Below are 21,030 nucleotides of genomic sequence, written 5' to 3'. Positions count from 1 at the left end.
CATCTATCCTGAGATACACACTAACCACACACACACACACCTATCCTGAGACACACAGTAACCACACACATCTATCCTGAGATACACACTAACCACACACACACACACACACACACACCTATCCTGAGACACACAGTAACCACACACACCTATCCTGAGACACACACTAACCACACACAGATGTATCCTGAATGCCACCCGTCACCTTGACAGCTACTAGCCTCCATTCATTAGTCAATGTTCAACTCCTAGGAGTTTGATGTAGCACAAGGAGATCAGCTGGGAGACTTGGGAACTACGGTCTGGAGGCACTCAGTTTAACAGTGATATTAGTCATGTGTGATTTCATCCTGTATTTTAGAGCCCTGGTCAGAAATGTGCTTCAACACCTGCATTGCTTGCTGTTTGGGGGTTTTAGGCTGGGTTTCTGTACAGCACTTTGAGATATCAGCTGATGTACGAAGGGCTTTATAAATACATTTGATTGGATTGAAATGAAGATGACGCTGGAGAGTTTAATGAAACCGATTTAAAGCTTCACCATGCAGACATGGCTCAGTCTTCTCCTGGTTGTTAAAATTCTAATAGTTTACCTCATTTCAGTTTATGACAAAAAAACAAGCAAGTATAGTGTAGAGAATCATTGTACCATCTAAACCGTTGAGAAATACATTTTCCAGAACCAAAAAAATATTGCATTTTCAGCTGTTAGAAGCTGGTGTAAAAAAAAAAAAGATGATAAGACTCGAAAATTAAACTTAAGAACGGGAAGCATAGAATTAGAACACATAGAACAGATCTACCGCTTCTTAGACTGGCTTTCAATGAGAATGACAGATCTATAACACACATTTCTACGTGAATTTGGTCAGGGTCGCCCAAATATGGGCATATTGCAGATTTAAATAAAATAAAATAAAAAGTAAGAATGCAGGCATGTCACATTGTGTAAACACAGGGCCTCAACGTGATGCTGTTACCTCTGGGGCGGAGCTCCTCCTCCTCCTCCTCCTCCTCCGTCTCCATGCCCAGGTCTTCACAGCCACCAGTAGGGGGCAGTCTCAGAGAGGTGGAGCGGCCCAACACCCTGCTACCCTCCTGGGGGACAGAAGAACCCAATTAGAACCATAAGCGTCGAAACTCAGCAGCGTGAGGCGACAACAGTGGAACCACCTCATTTCACGTAAAGAAAGAAAACAACGTTAAAACAACTGAATGATTATGGACTTTAAACATGGTCTCAAAGGATATGAAATCATTAACAACCATGACTGAATCTGTACAGTGTTCATGTTATAGGTTGATTTGGTCGGGGACGTGGCTTTAGCTAGACAACGATCAACCAATCAAGGTATCAGTCAATCTATCAATCAATTCAGGTATCAATCAATCAGTTATCAGTCTAGGTATCGATCAATCTAGGTATCAATCAATCTAGGTATCAATCAATCTAGGAATCAATCAATCTAGGAATCAATCAATCTAGGTATCAATCAAGGAATCAATCAATCTAGGAATCAATCAATCTAGGAATCAATCTAGGAATCAATCAATCTAGGAATCAATCAATCTAGGTATCAATCAATCTAGGTATCAATCAATCACAATTAATTCAGGGATCGATCTATCAATTACTCAATGACTGCATCAATGAATGTATCAATCAATCAACCGACCGACCAATCAAACGACCAATAAATAAACCAACCAACCAACCAATCAACGTTGGTTTCAGAGCATAACATTACCTGTGTGTTGTTGGTGAGAGGTGATGTGAGGGTCTTGGTGCTGGGGGCAGGGCTGTGAGGGCCCAGTTTACGCTCCAGGAACACCTCTTTCCCACAGGCATAACACCACACCCTCAGAGTGGTCAGGTTCACTGTCAGGTTGTGCCCAGTCTCCTGTATTAGAGGGGTTATAAACATGGTTAATGTTTCTAGATATTTATAAGGTGTAATAGAATGTATAAAGATGGTATAAGCAAATAAACAAATACAGTATATTGTTGTTGTTGTTGTTGAGAGACAGACAGACAGACAGTCAGACAGCCAGGTCAGACACACAGGTCAGACAGCCAGGTCAGACAGCCAGGTCAGACACACAAGACAACCAGGTCAGACACACAAGACTGCCAGGTCAGACAACCAAGACAGCCAGGTCAGACAACCAGGTCAGACAGCCAGGTCAGAGAGCCAGGTCAGAGAGCCAGGTCAGAGAGCCAGGTCAGAGAGCCAGGTCAGAGAGCCAGGTCAGACAGACAGGTCAGACAGACAGGTCAGACAGACAGGCCAGACAGACAGGCCAGACAGACAGGCAGACAGACCAAACACATTATTCATGTGTCTGCATTACTGTTGGTAGAGAGGGGCAAGGATGACAACACCCACCCCTAAGGAGCAGAGCTTCAGTGTGTAGACAGAATCTGTCAGGACTGAACGGGATGAGTGAGTTAACTGCCTTGTTCTGGGGCAGAACGACAGATTTTTACCTTGTCAGCTCAGAGGATTCGATCTAGCAACCTTTCAGTTACTGGCCCAACGCTCTAACCACTAGGACACCTGCCATCCCTGGAGGTTTTGGGGGTTCTCTCACTGGCTATTTAGACCTATCAGGATTGTGAGAAGGCGGTGCTTAAACTTCTTCGCCAGGAGTGCCTAACGTGTGTGTGAACACATGGACCGGGGAGGGGCTTTGGCTTCTGCGGGGGTAGAGACTAGACCTGAAAATCCTTCTGTGAGGGTAAAGACTAGACAGAAATATCCTTCAGTGAGGGTAGAGACTAGACCTGAAAATCCTTCAGTGAGGGTAGAGACTAGACCTGAAAATCCTTCTGTGAGGGTAGAGACTAGACCTGAAAATCCTTCTGCGAGGGTAGAGACTAGACCCGAAAATCCTTCTGCGGGGGTAGAGACTAGACCTGAAAATCCTTCTGCGAGGGTAGAGGCTAGACCTGAAAGTCCTTCTGTGAGGGTAGAGACTAGACCTGAAAGTCCTTCTGCGAGGGTAGAGACTAGACCTGAGACTAAACAGGAAATCCTCATTTCTAATACTGTTGAGCGTAAAAACCCAGCAGAGTTGCAGTTCTTGACACAAACCGGTGCAACTGCCACGTACTACCATACCCCCTTCAAAAGGTTGAACATATTTGGTCTTGCCCATTCACCCTCTGAATGAAACAAATACACAATCCATGTCTCAAGGATTAAAAATCCTAATGTTTATAATGTTTTGTACACTCATGTGCTGCAATAGGAACTGGGACTCTCGTCTCCTCCAACCTCCCTAACACCTCTCTAGGAACTGGGACTCTCGGGCAGAAATGGAGGAAAACTCGTCTCCCTGCGGACCTGGCATCCTTTCACTCCCTCCTCTCTACATTTTCCTCTTCTGTCTCTGCTGCTAAAGCCACTTTCTACCACTCTAAATTCCAAGCATCTGCCTCTAACCCTAGGAAGCTCTTTGCCACCTTCTCCTCCCTCCTGAATCCTCCTCCCCCCCCCCCTCCTCCCTCTCTGCAGATGACTTCGTCAACCATTTTGAAAAGAAGGTCGACGACATCCGATCCTCGTTTGCTAAGTCAAACGACACCGCTGGTTCTGCTCACACTGCCCTACCCTGTGCTCTGACCTCTTTCTCCCCTCTCTCTCCAGAGAGAGGCCGCCCAACAACCTGCCCGCTTGACCCTATCCCCTCCTCTCTTCTCCAGACCATTTCCGGAGACCTTCTCCCTTACCTCACCTCGCTCATCAACTCATTCCTGACCGCTGGCTACGTCCCTTCCGTCTTCAAGAGAGCGAGAGTTGCACCCCTTCTGAAAAAACCTACACTCGATCCCTCCGATGTCAACAACTACAGACCAGTATCCCTTCTTTCTTTTCTCTCCAAAACTCTTGAACGTGCCGTCCTTGGCCAGCTCTCCCGCTATCTCTCTCAGAATGACCTTCTTGATCCAAATCAGTCAGGTTTCAAGACTAGTCATTCAACTGAGACTGCTCTTCTCTGTATCACGGAGGCGCTCCGCACTGCTAAAGCTAACTCTCTCTCCTCTGCTCTCATCCTTCTAGACCTATCGGCTGCCTTCGATACTGTGAACCATCAGATCCTCCTCTCCACCCTCTCCGAGTTGGGCATCTCCGGCGCGGCCCACGCTTGGATTGCGTCCTACCTGACAGGTCGCTCCTACCAGGTGGCGTGGCGAGAATCTGTCTCCTCACCACGTGCTCTCACCACTGGTGTCCCCAGGGCTCTGTTCTAGGCCCTCTCCTATTCTCGCTATACACCAAGTCACTTGGCTCTGTCATAACCTCACATGGTCTCTCCTATCATTGCTATGCAGACGACACACAATTAATCTTCTCCTTTCCCCCTTCTGATGACCAGGTGGCGAATCGCATCTCTGCATGTCTGGCAGACATATCAGTGTGGATGACGGATCACCACCTCAAGCTGAACCTCGGCAAGACGGAGCTGCTCTTCCTCCCGGGGAAGGACTGCCCGTTCCATGATCTCGCCATCACGGTTGACAACTCCATTGTGTCCTCCTCTCAGAGCGCTAAGAACCTTGGCGTGATCCTGGACAACACCCTGTCGTTCTCAAATAACATCAAGGCGGTGGCCCGTTCCTGTAGGTTCATGCTCTACAACATCCGCAGAGTACGACCCTGCCTCACACAGGAAGCGGCGCAGGTCCTAATCCAGGCACTTGTCATTTCCCGTCTGGATTACTGCAACTCGCTGTTGGCTGGGCTCCCTGCCTGTGCCATTAAACCCCTACAACTCATCCAGAACGCTGCAGCCCGTCTGGTGTTCAACCTTCCCAAGTTCTCTCACGTCACCCCGCTCCTCCGCTCTCTCCACTGGCTTCCAGTTGAAGCTCGCATCCGCTACAAGACCATGGTGCTTGCCTACGGAGCTGTGAGGGAACGGCACCTCAGTACCTCCAGGCTCTGATCAGGCCCTACACCCAAACAAGGGCACTGCGTTCATCCACCTCTGGCCTGCTCGCCTCCCTACCACTGAGGAAGTACAGTTCCCGCTCAGCCCAGTCAAAACTGTTCGCTGCTCTGGCCCCCCAATGGTGGAACATACTCCCTCACGACGCCAGGACAGCGGAGTCAATCACCACCTTCCGGAGACACCTGAAACCCCACCTCTTTAAGGAATACCTAGGATAGGATAAAGTAATCCTTCTCACCCCCCCCTTAAAAGATTTAGATGCACTATTGTAAAGTGGCTGTTCCACTGGATGTCATAAGGTGAATGCACCAATTTGTAAGTCGCTCTGGATAAGAGCGCTGCTAAATGACTTAAATGTAATGTAATGTAATGTCTCCTCCAACCTCCCTTTCACCTCTCTAGGAACTGGGACTCTCGTCTCCTCCAACCTCCCTAACACCTCTCTAGGAACTGGGACTCTCGTCTCCTCCAACATCCCTTTCACCTCTCTAGGAACTGGGACTCTCGTCTCCTCCAACCTCCCTTTCACCTCTCTAGGAACTGGGACTCTCGTCTCCTCCAACCTCCCTTTCACCTCTCTAGGAACTGGAACTCTCGTCTCCTCCAACCTCCCTTTCACCTCTCTAGGAACTGGGACTCTCGTCTCCTCCAAACTCCCTAACACCTCTCTAGGAACTGGGACTCTCGTCTCTTCCAACATCCCTAACAACTCTCTAGGAACTGGGACTCTCGTCTCCTCCAACTCTCTCTCCAACACTTCCCACTTTCGCCCCTTCACACTTCATTCTTTCTTCCCCCCTCCCCCATCACACCTCTTTTCTCATTATCTTCTGAACCATCCTGAATATTGATCTAGTTCTGTAGGTGTCTCCTGAACCATCCTGAATATTGATCTAGTCCTGTGGGTGTGTGTGAGAGGTGTAAAGGTCAGGGGTTACTCATCCCGTTGTACTGCTCTAATCCTGTAGCTATATGTGGGAGTTGTAGAGGTCAAGGGTCACTCACCTGTGAGTGGGTGGTGCTGTGGTCAGTGTGAGATTCTCCACAGCCCACATACACACAGCCGTTCTACAAACACAGAAAACAATGGATTTATACAACAGTCAATTTGCATGAGGCCAAAATGGTAAATCACAACTTTCTAAATAAAAGTCCCAACAAGTTACAAAACATGACAAATAAAAGTCCCAACGAGTTACAAAACATGACAAATAAAAGTCCCAATGAGTTACAAAACATGACAAATAAAAGTCCCAATGAGTTACAAAACATGACAAATAAAAGTCCCAATGAGTTACAAAACATGACAAATAAAAGTCCCAATGAGTTACAAAACATGACAAATAAAAGTCCCAATGAGTTACAAAACATGACAAATAAAAGTCCCAATGAGTTACAAAACATGACAAATAAAAGTCCCAACGAGTTACAACTTTTCACTCACCTCCAGACACGCCCACAGATTCGGTCCTCCAACTTTGCAGTCTTGGCACTGGCCCTTGAAACACAAACAAACATAACCAACTAGCTCCAGTGACCAGGCCAGACCGGTGAGACAACGTCCCAGACAGACAGCAGCTAAAAAACAGTAACATGATAGAGCAAGGCCTTCTCCAATGACAACATCCTCATTTCTTGGAAAACATCCAGGCCTTGGACATTTAATCATTGTTTCTATTTCAGCGAATGCTATTAGATAATGATAGTTTAGCTAACCTTGTTAAAGTCTATTAGATAAAGATAGTTTAGCTAACCTTGTTAAAGTCTATTAGATAATGATAGTTTAGCTAACCTTGTTAAAGTCTATTAGATAAAGATAGTTTAGCTAACCTTGTTAAAGTCTACTAGATAATGATAAAGATAGTTAGCTAGCCTAGTTAACGTCTACTAGATAATGATAAAGATAGTTTAGCTAGCCTAGTTAACGTCTATTAGATAATGATAAAGATAGTTTAGCTAGCCTAGTTAACGTCTACTAGATAATGATAAAGATAGTTTAGCTAGCCTAGTTAACGTCTATTAGATAATGATAAAGATAGTTTAGCTAGCCTAGTTAACGTCTATTAGATAATGATAAAGATAGTTTAGCTAGCCTAGATAACGTCTATTAGATAATGATAAAGATAGTTTAGCTAGCCTAGATAACGTCAGGACAGGTGGACTCACATGAGACTTGAGGATGAGCTCTTCCTTGGTGATCTCTCCAACACACTGTAGATGGGGACAGTCACTGCTAGAACACACAGGCATCACTCACCTGTCTGAGGGGGGAGAAAGAGAGAGGTAAACACACAGTCATGGGCATTCAAGCTACAGTGACATTAGTAAGATCAACAAGACAAAAAGTGCCGATGTGGACAACAATAGACAATTCACTATTGTTCATGTCCTCCTAAACCAGCTAAGACCACAACAGGAAACCTGAAATACTGTTAATGAACCAAGCAAACACCAAGCTGTCTGTCTGCCTGCCTGCCTGTCAAACACCAAGCTGTCTGTCTGCCTGCCTGCCTGTCAAACACCAAGCTGTCTGTCTGCCTGCCTGTCAAACACCAAGCTGTCTGTCTGCCTGCCTGTCAAACACCAAGCTGTCTGTCTGCCTGCCTGTCAAACACCAAGCTGTCTGCCTGCCTGCCTGTCAAACACCAAGCTGTCTGTCTGCCTGCCTGCCTGTCAAACACCAAGCTGTCTGTCTGCCTGCCTGCCTGTCAAACACCAAGCTGTCTGTCTGCCTGCCTGTCAAACACCAAGCTGTCTGTCTGCCTGCCTGTCAAACACCAAGCTGTCTGTCTGCCTGCCTTTCAAACACCAAGCTGTCTGTGTCTGCCTGTCAAACACCAAGCTGTCTGTCTGCCTGTCTGTCAAACACCAAGCTGTCTGCCTGCCTGCCTGTCAAACACCAAGCTGTCTGCCTGCCTGCCTGTCAAACACCAAGTTGTCTGTCTGTCTGCCTGCCTGTCAAACACCAAGCCGTCTGTCTGCCTGCCAGTCAAACACCAAGCTGTCTGCCTGCCTGCCAGTCAAACACCAAGCTGTCTGCCTGCCTGCCAGTCAAACACCAAGCTGTCTGCCTGCCTGCCAGTCAAACACCAAGCTGTCTGCCTGCCTGCCAGTCAAACACCAAGCTGTCTGCCTGCCTGCCAGTCAAACACAAAGTTGTCTGTCTGTCTGCCTGCCTGTCAAACACCAAGTTGTCTGTCTGTCTGCCTGCCTGTCAAACACCAACCTGTCTGTCTGCCTGCCAGCCAAACACCAAGTTGTCTGTCTGCCTGCCAGTCAAACACCAAGCTGTGTGTCTGCCTGTCTGTCAAACACCAAGCTGTCTGTCTGCCTGTCTGTCAAACACCAAGCTGTCTGTCTGCCTGTCTGTCAAACACCAAGCTGTCTGTCTGCCTGCCTGTCAAACACCAAGCTGTGTGTCTGCCTGCCTGTCAAACACCAAGCTGTCTGCCTGCCTGTCTGTCAAACACCAAGCTGTCTGCCTGCCTGTCTGTCAAACACCAAGCTGTCTGCCTGCCTGCCTGTCAAACACCAAGCTGTCTGTCTGTCTGCTTGTCACCTTTGGAACCAGACAGCATAACTGGTTTTTCCAGGTCTGCTCGGTGTACGTCGTACCGCATAGTAAGCAACCCAAAACAACTTCCTCTTCTCATCTCTCAGAGAGATATTATCCGTGGCCCTATGATCTCCCGTTAGTACTAATGGGGCTAGAGGCCTGACAACCTTCATCTCTGACTAGTTGTGAGGACTAAAGAGGCAGTCCAAAATACACATATCATCATATGGGCAAATTAGTTTTGATCAATCATGGAGAAAAAAATGTAAAGTGTTGAAAATATTTTGGCTCAACAGTTAAAAAAGAAGATTGAGGCCAAGGGATAGAAGAAGCAATACTCCAGTGAATCGATGTGCACCAATCCCTACGGTACAGCATACCCTTAGACGAGGGCTGATAGATGTGCACCAATCCCTACGGTACAGCATACCCTTAGACGAGGGCTGAATCGATGTGCACCAATCCCTACGGTACAGCATACCCTTAGCCGAGGGCTGAATCGATGTGCACCAATCCCTACAGTACAGCATACCCTTAGCCGAGGGCTGAATCGATGTGCACCAATCCCTACAGTACAGCATACCCTTAGACGAGGGCTGATCGATGTGCACCAATCCCTACAGTACAGCATACCCTTAGCCGAGGGCTGAATCGATGTGCACCAATCCCTACAGTACAGCATACCCTTAGACGAGGGCTGACTCGATGTGCACCAATCCCTACGGTACAGCATACCCTTAGACGAGGGCTGATCGATGTGCACCAATCCCTACCATACAGCATACCCTTAGCCGAGGGCTGAATCGATGTGCACCAATCCCTACGGTACAGCATACCCTTAGACGAGGGCTGATCGATGTGCACCAATCCCTACCATACAGCATACCCTTAGACGAGGGCTGATCGATGTGCACCAATCCCTACCATACAGCATACCCTTAGACGAGGGCTGATCGATGTGCACCAATCCCTACAGTACAGCATACCCTTAGACGAGGGCTGAATCGATGTGCACCAATCCCTACAGTACAGCATACCCTTAGACGAGGGCTGACTATATGTGCACCAATCCCTACGGTACAGCATATCCTTAGACGAGGGCTGAATCGATGTGCACCAATCCCTACCATACAGCATACCCTTAGACAAGGGCTGAATCGATGTGCACCAATCCCTACGGTACAGCATACCCTTAGACGAGGGCTGAATCGATGTGCACCAATCCCTACCATACAGCATACCCTTAGACGAGGGCTGATCGATGTGCACCAATCCCTACGGTACAGCATACCCTTAGACGAGGGCTGATCGATGTGCACCAATCCCTACGGTACAGCATACCCTTAGACGAGGGCTGACTCGATGTGCACCAATCCCTACGGTACAGCATACCCTTAGACGAGGGCTGACTATATGTGCACCAATCCCTACGGTACAGCATATCCTTAGACGAGGGCTGAATCGATGTGCACCAATCCCTACCATACAGCATACCCTTAGACGAGGGCTGAATCGATGTGCACCAATCCCTACGGTACACAGCATACCCTTAGACGAGGGCTGAATCGATGTGCACCAATCCCTACGGTACAGCATATCCTTAGACGAGGGGGTGTCTGTCATAACAAATCCACCTCTACAAGACAACAGTCCCCACCTTCGCCAGGACCCTGAAGGACGTCACCCTCAACCGTAGTCCCAACACCTCACACAGGAGCAACGGACCAGCGAGACGCCCGGCCCAGACCAGCGAGACGCCCTGCCCAGACCAGCGAGACGCCCGGCCCAGAGGACCTGCACCAAAAGGACCAGACCACATCCCCAACAACCTAGACCCCCTCAAACAAACCCTGGCCACACCCTTTATAGGTGATCTGACTTTGGCCTGAAAAGCAGGAACCCAGAAAATAGAAATACAGACATTGTTATTCTATAAGAAACATGGTATAGAGGAGATGCTGGTTGTCCTCTAGGTTATAGAGAGCTGGTAGTCCCATCCACCACACTACCAGGTGGGTGGTATAGAGGAGACGCTGGTTGTCCTCTAGGTTACAGAGAGCTGGTAGTCCCATCCACCACACTACTAGGTGGGTGGTATAGAGGAGATGGACCCACTGGTTGTCCTCTAGGTTACAGAGAGCTGGTAGTCCCATCCACCACACTACCAGGTGGGTGGTATAGAGGAGACGGACCCACTGGTTGCCCTCTAGGTTACAGAGAGCTGGTAGTCCCATCCACCACACTACCAGGTGGGTGGTATAGAGGAGATTAACCCACTGGTTGCCCTCTAGGTTACAGAGAGCTGGTAGTCCCATCCACCACACTACCAGGTGGGTGGTATAGAGGAGATTAACCCACTGGTTGCCTTCTAGGTTACAGAGAGCTGGTAGTCCCATCCACCACACTACTAGGTGGGTGGTATAGAGGAGACGCTGGTTGTCCTCTAGGTTACAGAGAGCTGGTAGTCCCATCCACCACACTACTAGGTGGGTGGTATAGAGGAGACGCTGGTTGTCCTCTAGGTTACAGAGAGCTGGTAGTCCCATCCACCACACTACCAGGTGGGTGGTATAGAGGAGACGCTGGTTGTCCTCTAGGTTACAGAGAGCTGGTAGTCCCATCCACCACACTACCAGGTGGGTGGTATAGAGGAGACGCTGGTTGTCCTCTAGGTTACAGAGAGCTGGTAGTCCCATCCACCACACTACTAGGTGGGTGGTATAGAGGAGACGCTGGTTGTCCTCTAGGTTACAGAGAGCTGGTAGTCCCATCCACCACACTACCAGGTGGGTGGTATAGAGGAGACGCTGGTTGTCCTCTAGGTTACAGAGAGCTGGTAGTCCCATCCACCACACTACTAGGTGGGTGGTATAGAGGAGACGCTGGTTGTCCTCTAGGTTACAGAGAGCTGGTAGTCCCATCCACCACACTACTAGGTGGGTGGTATAGAGGAGACGCTGGTTGTCCTCTAGGTTACAGAGAGCTGGTAGTCCCATCCACCACACTACTAGGTGGGTGGTATAGAGGAGACGCTGGTTGTCCTCTAGGTTACAGAGAGCTGGTAGTCCCATCCACCACACTACTAGGTGGGTGGTATAGAGGAGACGCTGGTTGTCCTCTAGGTTATAGAGAGCTGGTAGTCCCATCCACCACACTACCAGGTGGGTGGTATAGAGGAGACGCTGGTTGTCCTCTAGGTTACAGAGAGCTGGTAGTCCCATCCACCACACTACTAGGTGGGTGGTATAGAGGAGACGCTGGTTGTCCTCTAGGTTATAGAGAGCTGGTAGTCCCATCCACCACACTACCAGGTGGGTGGTATAGAGGAGACGCTGGTTGTCCTCTAGGTTGCAGAGAGCTGGTAGTCCCATCCACCACACTACTAGGTGGGTGGTATAGAGGAGACGCTGGTTGTCCTCTAGGTTATAGAGAGCTGGTAGTCCCATCCACCACACTACCAGGTGGGTGGTATAGAGGAGACGCTGGTTGTCCTCTAGGTTATAGAGAGCTGGTAGTCCCATCCACCACACTACCAGGTGGGTGGTATAGAGGAGACGCTGGTTGTCCTCTAGGTTACAGAGAGCTGGTAGTCCCATCCACCACACTACCAGGTGGGTGGTATAGAGGAGACGCTGGTTGTCCTCTAGGTTACAGAGAGCTGGTAGTCCCATCCACCACACTACCAGGTGGGTGGTATAGAGGAGACGCTGGTTGTCCTCTAGGTTACAGAGAGCTGGTAGTCCCCATCCACCACACTACCAGGTGGGTGGTATAGAGGAGACGCTGGTTGTCCTCTAGGTTACAGAGAGCTGGTAGTCCCATCCACCACACTACTAGGTGGGTGGTATAGAGGAGATGGACCCACTGGTTGTCCTCTAGGTTATAGAGAGCTGGTAGTCCCATCCACCACACTACTAGGTGGGTGGTATAGAGGAGATGGACCCACTGGTTGTCCTCTAGGTTATAGAGAGCTGGTAGTCCCATCCACCACACTACTAGGTGGGTGGTATAGAGGAGATGGACCCACTGGTTGTCCTCTAGGTTACAGAGAGCTGGTAGTCCCATCCACCACACTACCAGGTGGGTGGTATAGAGGAGATGGACCCACTGGTTGTCCTCTAGGTTACAGAGAGCTGGTAGTCCCATCCACCACACTACCAGGTGGGTGGTATAGAGGAGACGGACCCACTGGTTGTCCTCTAGGTTACAGAGAGATGGTAGTCCCATCCACCACACTACCAGGTGGGTGGTATAGAGGAGATGGACCCACTGGTTGTCCTCTAGGTTACAGAGAGCTGGTAGTCCCATCCACCACACTACCAGGTGGGTGGTATAGAGGAGATGGACCCACTGGTTGTCCTCTAGGTTACAGAGAGCTGGTAGTCCCATCCACCACACTACCAGGTGGGTGGTATAGAGGAGATGGACCCACTGGTTGTCCTCTAGGTTACAGAGAGCTGGTAGTCCCATCCACCACACTACCAGGTGGGTGGTATAGAGGAGACGCTGGTTGTCCTCTAGGTTACAGAGAGCTGGTAGTCCCATCCACCACACTACCAGGTGGGTGGTATAGAGGAGACGCTGGTTGTCCTCTAGGTTACAGAGAGCTGGTAGTCCCATCCACCACACTACTAGGTGGGTGGTATAGAGCTGGTTGTCCTCTAGGTTACAGAGAGCTGGTAGTCCCATCCACCACACTACTGGACCCACTGGTTGTCCTCTAGGTTATAGAGAGCTGGTAGTCCCATCCACCACACTACTAGGTGGGTGGTATAGAGGAGATGGACCCACTGGTTGTCCTCTAGGTTACAGAGAGCTGGTAGTCCCATCCACCACACTACCAGGTGGGTGGTATAGAGGAGACGGACCCACTGGTTGTCCTCTATGTTACAGAGAGATGGTAGTCCCATCCACCACACTACCAGGTGGGTGGTATAGAGGAGATGGACCCACTGGTTGTCCTCTAGGTTACAGAGAGCTGGTAGTCCCATCCACCACACTACCAGGTGGGTGGTATAGAGGAGACGCTGGTTGTCCTCTAGGTTACAGAGAGCTGGTAGTCCCATCCACCACACTACCAGGTGGGTGGTATAGAGGAGACGCTGGTTGTCCTCTAGGTTACAGAGAGCTGGTAGTCCCATCCACCACACTACCAGGTGGGTGGTATAGAGGAGACGCTGGTTGTCCTCTAGGTTACAGAGAGCTGGTAGTCCCATCCACCACACTACTAGGTGGGTGGTATAGAGGAGACGCTGGTTGTCCTCTAGGTTACAGAGAGCTGGTAGTCCCATCCACCACACTACTAGGTGGGTGGTATAGAGGAGACGCTGGTTGTCCTCTAGGTTATAGAGAGCTGGTAGTCCCATCCACCACACTACTAGGTGGGTGGTATAGAGGAGACGCTGGTTGTCCTCTAGGTTACAGAGAGCTGGTAGTCCCATCCACCACACTACTAGGTGGGTGGTATAGAGGAGACGCTGGTTGTCCTCTAGGTTACAGAGAGCTGGTAGTCCCATCCACCACACTACTAGGTGGGTGGTATAGAGGAGATGGACCCACTGGTTGTCCTCTAGGTTACAGAGAGCTGGTAGTCCCATCCACCACACTACCAGGTGGGTGGTATAGAGGAGATGGACCCACTGGTTGTCCTCTAGGTTACAGAGAGCTGGTAGTCCCATCCACCACACTACCAGGTGGGTGGTATAGAGGAGACGCTGGTTGTCCTCTAGGTTACAGAGAGCTGGTAGTCCCATCCACCACACTACCAGGTGGGTGGTATAGAGGAGACAGACCCACTGGTTACAGAGAGCTGGTAGTCCCATCCACCACACTACCAGGTGGGTGGTATAGAGGAGATGGACCCACTGGTTGTCCTCTAGGTTACAGAGAGCTGGTAGTCCCATCCACCACACTACCAGGTGGGTGGTATAGAGGAGATGGACCCACTGGTTGTCCTCTAGGTTACAGAGAGCTGGTAGTCCCATCCACCAAACTACCAGGTGGGTGGTATAGAGGAGACAGACCCACTGTTTGCCCTCTAGGTTACAGAGAGCTGGTAGTCCCATCCACCACACTACCAGGTGGGTGGTATAGAGGAGACAGACCCACTGGTTACAGAGAGCTGGTAGTCCCATCCACCACACTACCAGGTGGGTGGTATAGAGGAGACGGACCCACTGGTTGTCCTCTAGGTTACAGAGAGCTGGTAGTCCCATCCACCACACTACCAGGTGGGTGGTATAGAGGAGACAGACCCACTGGTTGTCCTCTAGGTTACAGATACTGTTGAAGTCGGAAGTTTACATACACTTAGGTTGGAGTCATTAAAACTCATTTTTCAACCACTCCACAAATTTCTTGTTCACAAACTATAGTTTTGGCAAGTCGGTCAGGACATCTACTTTGTGCATGACACAAGTAATTTTTCCAACAATTGTTTATAGACAGATTATTTCACTAAAAATTCACTGTATCACAAGTCCTGCGGGTCAGAAGTTTACATACACTAAGTTGACTGTGCCTTTAAACAGCTTGGAAAATTCAAGAAAATTTATGTCATGGCTTTAGAAGCTTCTGATAGGCTAATTGACATAATTTGAGTCAATTGGAGGTGGACCTGTGGATGTATTTCAAGGTCTACCTTCAAACTCAGTGCCTCTTCGCCTGACATCATGGGAAAATCAAAAGAAATCAGCCAGGATCTCCGAAAGAAATGTAGACCTCCACAAGTCTGGTTCATCCTTGGGAGCAATTTCCAAACGCCTGAAGGTACCACGTTCATCTGTACAAAAAAATAGTACGCAAGTATAAACACCATGGGACCACGCAGCCATCATACCGCTCAGGACGGAGACGCGTTCTGTCTCCTAGAGATGAACGTACTTTGGTGCGAAAAGTGCAAATCAATCCCAGAACAACAGCAAAGGACCTTGTGAAGATGCCGGGGAAAACCGGTACAAAAGTATCTATATCCACAGTAAAACGAGTCCTATATGAACACAACCTGAAAGGCCAGTCAGCAAGGAAGAAGCCACTACTCCAAAACTGCCATAAAAATGCCAGAATACGGTTTGCAACTGCACATGGGTACAAATATCGTACTTTTTGGAGAAATGTCCTCTGGTCTGATGAAACAAAAATAGAACTGTTTGGCCATAATGACCATTGTTGTGTTTGGAGGAAAAAGGGGGATGCTTGCAAGCCGAAGAACACCATCCCAACCGTGAAGCATGGGGGTGGCAGCATCATCTTGTGGGGGTGCTTTGCTGCAGGAGAGACTGGTGCACTTGACAAAATAGATGGCATCATGAGGACGGAAAATTATGTGGATATATTGAAGCAACATCTCAAGACATCAGTCAGGAAGTTAAAGCTTGGTCGCAAATGGGTATTCCAAATGGACAACGACCACAAGCATTCTTCCAAAGTTGTGGCAAAATGGCTTAAGGACAATAAAGTCAAGGTATTGGAGTGGCCATCACAAAACCCTGACCTCAAACCTTAGGTGTATGGTATTATTTGAATGTATGTCTAGTTAGAGCTTAATGTTAGCTAGCTAACATTGAACCTGGTTGGTTAGCTAGCTAACATTGAACCTGGTTGGTTAGCTAGCTAACATTGAACCTGGTTGGTTAGCTAGCTAACATTGAACCTGGTTGGTTAGCTAGCTAACATTGAACCTGGTTGGTTAGCTAGCTAACATTGAACCTGGTTGGTTAGCTAGCTAACATTGAACCTGGTTGGTTAGCTACCAACAGATTCACGCAGGATAGTAGGACATGATTTGGCATTATGTTCATTGTTGTTTAACTAGATCATGTTGGCTGGCTGGCTGGCGCGTTAGCTAACGCTACGTGCCGTGTATGATCATACATGTTGTTCACCTAGCTACGTTAATTGTTTTGCTAGCTAGCTACATGTCTTAAAAAGGCAAGTAACCATTTCGGGTGTGTTCGTAAATTCAGTCTGAGTATGCAAAAGTGCTGAATAACTGATAAATGTACAAACGGTGTCCCTACCTAGCCAAGTTCTGCAGCTATGCCACGGAGCGCTGTGAGCCACTGCGACAGCTAACACACAAGGACTCACTGTGGGAGCTGGCTATCAATAAAATCAGCTAACACACAAGGACTCACTGTGGGAGCTGGCTATCAATAAAATCAGCTAACACACAAGGACTCACTGTGGGAGCTGGCTATCAATCAAATCAGCTAACACACAAGGACTCACTGTGGGAGCTGGCTATCAATCAAATCAGCTAACACACAAGGACTCACTGTGGGAGCTGGCTATCAATCAAATCAGCTAACACACAAGGACTCACTGTGGGAGCTGGCTATCAATCAAATCAGCTAACACACAAGGACTCACTGTGGGAGCTGGCTATCAATCAAATCAGCTAACACACAAGGACTCACTGTGGGAGCTGGCTATCAATCAAATCAGCTAACACACAAGGACTCACTGTGGGAGCTGGCTATCAATCAAATCAGCTAACACACAAGGACTCACTGTGGAAGCTGGCTATCAATCAAATCAGCTCACACACAAGGACTCACTGTGGGAGCTGGCTATCAATCAAATCAGCTAACACACAAGGACTCACTGTGGGAGCTGGCTATCAATCAAATCAGCTCACACACAAGGACTCACTGTGGGAGCTGGCTATCAATAAAATCAGGGATACCATTGCAGACCCCTGTGCTGAAATACTACAATCCAACAGAGCAGCTGTACTACAGTGTGATGCTTCAGAGAGTGGGTTAGGAGCAGCCTTGATGCAGGGAGGACAACCAATAGCATACGCCGATAAAGGGTATGCACAGATAGAGAAGGAGCAGCTAGCAGAGCCCTGACAGAGATTGATAAAGGGTATGCACAGATAGAGAAGGAGCAGCTAGCAGAGCCCTGGCAGAGACTGATAAAGGGTATGCACAGATAGAGGAGCAGCTAGCAGAGCCCTGACAGAGACTGATAAAGGGTATGCACAGATAGAGGAGCAGCTAGCAGAGCCCTGACAGAGATTGATAAAGGGTATGCACAGATAGAGAAGGAGCAGCTAGCAGAGCCCTGAGAGATTGATAAAGGGTATGCACAGACAGAGAAGGAGCAGCTGATAAAGGGTATGCACAGAGCCTAGCAGAGCCCTGACAGAGATTGATAAAGGGTATGCACAGATGACAGAGACTGATAAAGGGTATGCACAGACAGAGAAGGAGCAGCTAGCAGAGCCCTGGCAGAGATTGATAAAGGGTATGCACAGATAGAGAAGGAGCAGCTAGCAGAGCCCTGACAGACTGATAAAGGGTATGCACAGATAGAGAAGGAGCAGCTAGCAGAGCCCTGACAGAGATTGATAAAGGGTATGCACAGATAGAGAAGGAGCAGCTAGCAGAGCCCTGGCAGAGACTGATAAAGGGTATGCACAGACAGAGAAGGAGCAGCTAGCAGAGCCCTGACAGAGATTGATAAAGGGTATGCACAGACAGAGAAGGAGCAGCTAGCAGAGCCCTGACAGAGATTGATAAAGGGTATGCACAGACAGAGAAGGAGCAGCTAGCAGAGCCCTGGCAGAGACTGATAAAGGGTATGCACAGACAGAGAAGGAGCAGCTAGCAGAGCTCTGACAGAGACTGATAAAGGGTATGCACAGATAGAGAAGGAGCAGCTAGCAGAGCCCTGACAGAGACTGATAAAGGGTATGCACAGATAGAGAAGGAGCAGCTAGCAGAGCCCTGACAGACTGATAAAGGGTATGCACAGATCGAGAAGGAGCAGCTAGCAGAGCCCTGACAGACTGATAAAGGGTATGCACAGATAGAGAAGGAGCAGCTAGCAGAGCCCTGACAGAGACTGATAAAGGGTATGCACAGATAGAGAAGGAGCAGCTAGCAGAGCCCTGACAGTCGAAAACGGTCATTCAAAAACTGAAGACATACTTTGCACGCTATGGGATACATGACATCCTGTACACAGACAATGGTCCTCAGTAATCGTCAGACGAGTTTCCAAGTTTCAGCAAGGTTCGGGACTTTAAAACATAGTCTCCAGGACAACCTGCAAAGTAATGGGAAAGTGGAATCGGCAGTGAAAACAGCCAAAAGACTGATGGCAAAAGCAAAGAGAGCAGGTTCTGACCCGTAACTGGCCCTGCTGGATCACAGGGATACCCTTCACAAGGAACAGACAGCAGCCCTGCCATGGCGCTCATGGGAAGACGTACACAGACACTACTGCTAATGAGTGAAAATCTGCTGAGACCGGTGATGACAAACTGTCAGCTGGAGAAGGTCACAGAAAGACCGCAGAGACGGGCAACGTACTACGACACCTCTGCTGAGGATCTCACAGAGCTGCCAATGAGATGACAGGGTGAGAGTCCAGCCACTCACAGGACAGACACAGTGGTGGAAGAGGGTCATAGCAGTCAGACCTGTGGAGCAAAGGTCCTACGAGGTGAAGACGGAGGAACAGGAGACCTTTTGAGGAAGAGCAGAGAAGTAGAGGAGCATTTCCGCACACAGAGCCAGTAAACAGAGCACCAGCTGACACCCAGCAGGGTGTGGAACACAACCTTATAGGTGGACGCTGCACCTCAACAAGAAGATCCAGACATCTAAGGTCAAGCCCCTCCTGATGAAATAAACCCTCCCCACACACGGTCTGGTAGGGCCATCCGCAGACCTCAACACCTGAACGACTGTGTGAATGTACATTTAAAATTTTAAAAACAAATTAATGTAATGGACAGTCAGATAACTGTATTGATGTTACACAGGAAACGGAAACCAAACGTTAATTACCGTCTTCATGTACTGGATGTGATGGTTGACAACATGCATTGTTTACTTAACTATTATCTTTGTCTGTCGTGACTACAACACAAAGCATATTGAAGCAAAATCTGTTTGGGCTTGTTGAAGTCTACAAAATGATTTGTAATAATGTTCTGTTAAGACACCCTCAAATCTAACCAAGACAACTCCCAACTCACATTTCTTTAATGAGCACTGATGAACAACGAGGCCAGATCAGGTAATTATCTTTCAACAAAACCTCAAGACGATACCTTCAACAGGCGCTAAGAACAGAGTTTCGACACCTCCTGTACTGTCTTTGATGATAGTTTATCTTATATTACATTTACATTTAAGTCATTTAGCAGACGCTCTTATCCAGAGCGACTTACAAATTGGTATATGAATGGGCTTGCTACCAACAAACCCCAGCATGTCAAAACAGTTACTAACAATGTGGATGTAATGTATTTAGTGAAGGAAGCTACTATTCAATCATCAAGAGGCTAACGGGCAGATGGCTAACTAGTTAATATCACAGGGGCCAAGAGGCTAACGGGCAGATGGCTAACTAGTTAATATCACAGGGGCCAAGAGGCTAACGGGCTGATGGCCCCTGTAATATTAACTAGTTGGCCAAGAGGCTAACGGACTGATGGCCCCTGTGATATTAACTAGTTGGCCAAGAGGCTAACGGACTGATGGCCCCTGTGATATTAACTAGTTGGCCAAGAGGCTAACGGACTGATGGCCCCTGTGATATTAACTAGTTGGCCAAGAGGCTAAACCGGTCGATATTAAATATATTTTCGGGTCCAATTCAATTCCGATGTGTGAGAATCAAGAAAAGTTCTCGGATCAAATCGTGCTAGCTAAACAATAGTTGTATTGATGGGAACAGAATAGATGGATTGAGCTGTCATGCTAACATTAGCTAGCTAGCTAGTCACTCTAATAAAACAGCTACTTCTTCTTCTTCTCTTTTGCAGCATGAAACAAACCCGGAAAATAACCTCTTGGCTCTTACCTGCACTTTATGAAGTTAAAGTTCAAAGGAACTGATCTTGAAAGTTAAACACGGCAATTAAATATGTATCTGTGACATTATTTCAAACGGTAATGCTTTGGAAAATGTCACAGTTCCCGTTTGACCGTAACGTTAAAAAAACTTGCAGGTTGAAGATCCGCCTTTTGACACAACAGCCGTTTTCCGGTGGCGTGTGAACCGGGTGTCGCTGCGCCACCTGGCGGTCAACGGTGGAATAACCTCAATCTAATTCTGCACAATCCCAGCCCAAAGCGTCCCCACTGACCAATAAACACATTTACTTGGATTTCAAATTAACATCTGCAGTTTATTTTATTTGATCTGTAACAATCATGTTTCGATTTATTTTTTGAATGCCAAAAACAACCAATAAGAAAAGGTGGATTTTATTTTCATCCTTGTATTTCAGCACCGTATTCCCCAGCGCTCCACCTGACTTTTATTTTGAAAGCCACCCCTTTGCACACTGGCATGACCTTACTGATTGAAGATTTACTGGTATAGACTCCAGCAGCAAACATCTCTCAGGCCCATCTCTGTATCGCTACCTACTGAAGACCTCAGGCCCCTAACCAACAGTAACTCAACCCGTTCGACCAAATCAACTTTCACATGTTCAGGACAGTATTGTTGTCGACTCACTAAACCTTGAGTCCGAGTCAAGTCCCCTGTGT

At 48.2% G+C, this 21,030-nt stretch overlaps 1 protein-coding gene across 1 annotated transcript in view; it reads right to left on the bottom strand.

The window, feature by feature from the left end:
- LOC115124008 (ubiquitin carboxyl-terminal hydrolase 33-like) overlaps nt 1-20,510 on the bottom strand; it is a 75,829-nt gene extending 55,319 nt beyond the window's left edge. Inside the window, exons 1-6 of the mRNA XM_065005999.1 lie at nt 20,336-20,510; nt 7,123-7,217; nt 6,401-6,454; nt 5,962-6,024; nt 1,749-1,901; nt 981-1,098 (exon numbers count right to left, since the gene is read on the bottom strand). Coding sequence (XP_064862071.1) covers nt 981-1,098; nt 1,749-1,901; nt 5,962-6,024; nt 6,401-6,454; nt 7,123-7,206 — 472 coding nt within the window. The 5' untranslated portion in view covers nt 7,207-7,217; nt 20,336-20,510. The remainder of the gene's footprint in view (nt 1-980; nt 1,099-1,748; nt 1,902-5,961; nt 6,025-6,400; nt 6,455-7,122; nt 7,218-20,335) is intronic.
- Between the last annotated feature and the right edge of the window lie 520 nt (nt 20,511-21,030).

The sequence above is a fragment of the Oncorhynchus nerka genome, linkage group LG20 (genome assembly GCF_034236695.1).
Source record: "Oncorhynchus nerka isolate Pitt River linkage group LG20, Oner_Uvic_2.0, whole genome shotgun sequence".
NCBI classification, from domain to species: Eukaryota; Metazoa; Chordata; class Actinopteri; order Salmoniformes; family Salmonidae; genus Oncorhynchus; species Oncorhynchus nerka.
The sequence above is the reverse complement of the archived record's forward strand: the minus strand, read 5'-3'. Positions and strand labels throughout refer to the sequence as shown.